Genomic DNA, 6,000 nt, shown 5'->3' with positions numbered 1-6,000 from the left:
GAATGTCCTTTACAGCATAGAGTTCATTAAAATAGAAATAAAATAACATTCATTACAAGTTGATTTAAAAAAAAAGCACCTAAATAGTTTTGGATTTTGTGGTTATATTTTTGGTTGAATGAAAGACTGTTTTCCATTCATATATTTCATCCAAAAAATATTGTAAAAATCTCATCTCATCTCGTGATGTGTCTCATCACACCTCTTATAACTAGCACTTCATGTTTGTATTGTGTCTTCTTGTTTAATCGCTGAATGCCTCTTCAACTTTGCACAAGCGTCTGTGGAATGACTAAATGTAAATATATTGACGAATGCTGAAAAAAAAAAACAGGCAGAGTATTTTTTGTTCCAATTATGGATGTCACTCTCAACATTCTTCAGAATATCTTCTTTTGTGTTCAACAGAATTAAGAAACTCATAAATGTTTTTTTTAACAAACTGAGTGTAAGTGAATGGTCTGTAAATGTTCTATTTTGGGTGAACTATCCCTTTAAGACTCTATTTCAGGCTACATTCTACAGAAACAAAACATAAATGCAGGGTCCAAAATAAACATTTGCATCTCATTATTTGATTGGCTTATAAATGTATTTTTACACAATGGCTGGACATTTATTTAGCTGTAAACCCGGCAAGTCAGTCAGATTTAGTCGCTGTTTGCCACTCTTAGTTAATTTTGGACCCTGAACAGACAACACAGACTCCATTCAGCCCAAAGCGGTTACCTTTCTCATTGAACCGGACTGCTCATTACCAGAGAAAGCAAGTAAAAAAGAAGGCACATGGAGTGAATGCAATAAAAAGATTTCTTCTAAATTCCCCAGACATGCAATGCAACATTACTAGAATGAAATGTAACCAAAGTGACTTTATACACTGTAGATGAATGATGTGCTGAGTGACCAGTATCAAAGCTGTAGAGTTTCTTGCTCAAGCGTCTTATATCATGAAGACAGACGGACCACACAGTGCTGGGACGCGGTGTACGTGATGACACTTAAAATGAACAGTGAGTAAATGAATACCTACCGCCGCAGCACTGCGGGTTATGCTCATAAATCTAACAGCAATTATTACGGGTCTCTGGATTAGAGAGGGAAGGGAAGGGAGAGGAGAGATAGGGGTTAGTGTCAAGACACAGAAAAGTGGGTGATGAACTTAAGTAGAACATCCTGGAGCAACTTCCTTGATGATGCTAGTACAGTGTTTCTAATAGTGGTGTCATCACAGAAGTGCAATAAAACAATATAATCTATTAAATAAATAAAAAGGCTAATTTCACTAATCCCCTAGAGTTAAACAGTTATCTTTTTTGAATCAAATCAGCCAATCTGACAGGAGCACTTTTAGCTTAGCTTAGCACAGATCATTAAATCAGATTAGACCGTTAGCATACTGATCAAAAAGGTCAAAAATGAGTGTGGATAAATTTCCTATTATTTATTTATTTTTATTTAACTAATTAATGTTTTAATGCAATATCAGCAGCATTGGCTACATTCATGGCAAAAGCCTATACTAAATATATAATATATAACATAAAATCATATCAGTTTCTTAATAAACATTGATTGTACAAAAACAAACAAACAAACAAACACAAATAGCAACAACACTGAAAAGTCATATACAATATTTTAGTTTGTTTAAAGATAAATATGCAGCAAAATTCCTTGAGAGTTCAGTTCCTAGTCCTATCAGCCTAAATAATACCAACTTTTCATTTTCCATTGGTACAGTAACTATCAAGAGTCAAGATAAGAAAATTATTTAAACCTTTGGTCAGTTTTGAGCCAGATGCTAATGGTCTAATCTGATTAAATTGTTTATGCTAAGCTAAGCTAAAAGTGCTCCCGCCAGACCCAGAGATCAGCTGAATAGATTCAAAAATGGTAAAACTTATCTTTTTTACTCTAAGGTGCTGCTTTAAATCTCATACACAAAATATCACTAAGTTTCACTTAAATCCTACATTAACAATGCAATTAGAGGTGCACTCTATAATGCAATTCCTTTTTTAAATTTGGTTTTGTTAATGTAAGAATTATTTAAGTGAAACATATTTTGTGCATAAGATTTAATGGAACTTTTCATTGGTCACTGTTGATCAAATAATCAAATTGAACGATCTATTTATTTAGTTAAGGGATGGTTAAGAAACTTACCAAAATTAACAATCCCAGCACAGTTTTGCGTCTGTCCGCTGCACTACTCGTTTCACACATTTCATGTTATTTTAACATGCTCTTTTTTACTGTATGAGTTATTTCTCCAGCGGACTAACAAGCTGCAGACACTGAATGGTATTATATGATGTTAATGTAATACTACTGTATGTAAAAAAATGTTTACAAGCTAATTTACTGATGTTTTTTATGGTGAAAACACTTAAAGAGTGATTACATGGAACTAATGTGTTCTTTTGAGTTCATTTTATAGCTATAGACCCTTTTTAGTGTGATCCTGTCATTGGACCTGCTTGTTATCACACTTTTTTTAACTGCACGAAGAGGCAATTCAATCATAACTTAATGTTAAAACAGCTATCATAACATTATTTATCAATGTGTGGCTCTTTCTGAATTCTCAGAAACTACAGAACAGTGATGCCCAAACTTTTTTGTACAAAGGGCCAAAAACCAAATATCATTATGAGCCATGGACTGATGGTAAATATACCAAACTATTACTGCTCAAAAACATAAAGGGAACACTTAAACAACACAATGCAACTCCAAGGGCTCTATTTTAAGGATCTAGGCGCAAAGTCCAAAGCACAGGGATACATGCAAAAGCATTAAGGTCGTGTCCGAATCCACTTATGCTATTTGAAGAATGGAAAAATCTGCTTTGCGCCGCAGCGCATGGTCTAACAGGGTTGAGCTTATTCTCTTAATGATTTGGCGCATTTACTATTTTACATGGCGTACTATTTACATGGAAAAACTGAGTGCTTCACTAGCGAGAAAACATTTAAACAGAGCATCTGCAGCACGAGAATGAGAGAATGAGCCTCCTCGTCCTTTACTTTCACTCTCTTTCGTGGATAAGGAACCGTGTTGTACGCACAGACATGCATTAGCCTACATAATTAATTTCGTTTGTTAAGCGCAAAGATTTGGTTCAAAACTATTTCTAAATTCAGTTCTAATTTCCAGCAAACGAATAAATGAACAGTAATAACGAAGTGTGTTCAAAAAACTGAGTTATATCCAAATACACATGCTATGCCCCATATGGTCCAAAATCTGACAGATGGGCAAATCTAAGCTTGTTTTTAATAAAACAAATATAAATATGCATAAAATAAATAATAATACTAATAATAACAACATTATACAAAAGCAGATTGTCATGAATAAACTGAAAAAGCCTCCGAGATGAAGAAGGCATGGAGGCGGTGGTTTTTATATTTATGTAGAAAATAATACGTTTTGTAATATTATAATCCTTTAATTCTTTTTCATTTGTAAAGATATTTGTGTATTGCTGTACATCCCATGTGTATTCAGCAATGTGTAAGGGAGGTGCACAACTATCGCGCTCTTTAGACCTGCTTTCAGCTGGTCAATTGCACAGTCTATTTTAGTTCCTTAAAATAGCAAGGCGCCAACAATGCGCCTTAACACGCCTCTTATCTAGACCGAAACACCCATGAGTCCACAAAGTGGTGCAAATGGATTTGCTATTTATACAACGTGGTGGAAAACAGAAAAATTAATGTCTGAAAATAGCAATATGTCATAGAAACACGTCTTGCGCCTTATTGCGCCGGGTGCATGATAGAGCCCCAAGTGTTCCGTTTATATTTTATGAGCAGTATGTATTACCTTAAAGTTGCCATCGGTAGTTTCCCAATTTATTTCATGATATATAAACATAAATAAAAAATAAATAAATAGTATTAACTAATGCAGTTTTTACTTCTAAAATTATAACATATTGCTCTAAAACATAACAGTAAACAGTGGAGTTCAATGCTAAATACACTAGTCAGGAAGAATCTACCTTTGTCTTTACGTTTGACCTTTGTCCTCTATCCATCAGGTGACAATAATTAATTGAAACATTTCATTTCAGTTAGCTTTTAATAATAAAACAAAAAAGCGGGCCAAATCAAAGGTTGCATAGGACCTAGTTTGGGCATCTCTGCTATAGAAATGAAACATGTAAAACAGGAAATACGTTGGGACCATTGTTTTTGTGTACATCCCTCAAAATGGTGTATTGGACGAGAGGTGCCCTATATGTGCAATGAAGTTTTATTCTTGTATTACCTGAAATGGCTTTAGATTAAAAGAATCAATATGAACTCAACACGGTCAAGACATTTAAAACTAAAGGTCTTCCCCATGCAGTGGTTAAAACAACACTGCATTTGTTTATTACACATACATATAAAACAAAAGCCATGTAATGAAAATGTATACACATTTGCAAGTATTTGTAAAACTACAGCCCTAGTTTATATCAGATTTTAGATTTAAATTAAGCTATAACCGAGTGTTATAGATCAGTTTTGTATCAATCTGCCATTTCACTTGGCTAGGTTTGGTATGCATTTAAAGAGCATGAATTGAGATAAGAATGTTGTTCCAAGACCAACATTTGTAAGGCTTTGTCCTCATTGCCGGATTTACATCTATTGTAAGTCATGGAGCAATATTCCTGTCAAACAAACCTGACCCTAATCATTAACTACCTCTAAAATAAAATGTTGATAAGAATGTTCCAGCAAAGATGTTGATCCAGAAGCATGTGCTACTTGGCGTGGCTTTAAACATCTGTGTTTTGTGAAAGTCTTTAAAAGTTTGGAAAAAAGAAAACTTTCAGCTGTTGAACTCTTACCATGGACCTGCGGATGAACGTTAGTCGGCTCTTGGCTTTGTTCTCTGCAAATTCCAGAGTATTGATGTCTTTCAGCCGGGCCCTGTACTTATTCATCTGCTCACAAATGATCAGCTCAACACACCTTAAAAAAATAACAAAACAGTGATGCAATGGACACAGAAATCGTGGTGTACTAGTACAGTAAACGTTCGTGATTGGAGTAAACTTAAGTAAGAGTTGTTCATTACGCTGTGGTTTTCCCAATGTCCTGAACGCTCCTCAGAGGGTCGATGGTGTCAGGGCAGCGCAGGATACAGGGGGCAAACACGATAGCCAGCGCATTAGCGGACATGCGGTTTGTTTCCTCCTGCAAGGCAATCCTGCAGACAGGAGAAACAACTCAGAAATGTTATTTCCCTCATCAAATCATTGTTATATTCTCGCTGAAAGTCAAGAGTCTGGACAAAATGTTAAAAAGCAGTATGTGCATATGCAAATTTGGAATTTCAAGCCTATTAGATTTCTCTGTGAGGTGGCTTCAAATAATGACAGCCAAAACCAAATAGAGAGCAAGCAGCAAGAAAAGGTTTTTAAAGTTGTTGTCAAAGTTAGGCATGGGCTGGTATAAGATTTTGATGTATGATAACCTTGAATAAAATATATCACGCTTTCACGGTATTGAGATTACTGCTCTAAAATATGTTTTTAAATGTCTGGGGGAAAAAAAAAAAACATTTTTCCCCACTGAACACAATATATTTTACTTTAAGAAACTAAATTAAGAAACTCTTTGAAATATTTTGGAACAGTGAAGGGTCCTTTTCAGCTGGAGATACTGTTGCCCTAAAAACTAAATAAAATAGTTGTAAAAAACACGAAAATAATGCAAAAAAACATGTAAACTTACATATATCGTAGGAACAATATAATAGAAACTTTTGGCAGATTTAAAACCTTGACTTTTCCAAACCACGGTAAACCTTGAAAACGGTTATCGTCCCATGCCTAGTCAAAGTGTAATATTTTAGCAAACATGAACACAACAAAACTGTATCTTTTTATATATACACAGTTTTTTTCCATATATATATATATATATATATATATATATATATATATATATATATATATATATATATATATATATATATATATATATATATATA

The 6,000-nt window shown here is 34.1% G+C and overlaps 1 protein-coding gene across 7 annotated transcripts in view; it reads right to left on the bottom strand.

The window, feature by feature from the left end:
• myo9aa (myosin IXAa) overlaps positions 1-6,000 on the bottom strand; it is a 258,992-nt gene that overhangs the window by 8,715 nt on the left and 244,277 nt on the right. For 6 of the 7 annotated variants that reach the window (XM_056462171.1, XM_056462177.1, XM_056462176.1 and 3 more), the window contains 2 exons: positions 5,083-5,214; positions 4,853-4,976 (listed from right to left, as the gene is read on the bottom strand). In XM_056462171.1, coding sequence (XP_056318146.1) covers positions 4,853-4,976; positions 5,083-5,214 — 256 coding nt within the window. Of the gene's footprint in view, positions 1-547; positions 1,088-4,852; positions 4,977-5,082; positions 5,215-6,000 lie in introns of those variants that run through there. The other variant, XM_056462178.1, reaches the window with a different exon arrangement.

The sequence above is a fragment of the Danio aesculapii genome, chromosome 7 (assembly GCF_903798145.1).
Source record: "Danio aesculapii chromosome 7, fDanAes4.1, whole genome shotgun sequence".
In the NCBI taxonomy this organism is placed as follows: Eukaryota; Metazoa; Chordata; class Actinopteri; order Cypriniformes; family Danionidae; genus Danio; species Danio aesculapii.
This window is presented reverse-complemented; position numbering and strand designations above follow the sequence as displayed.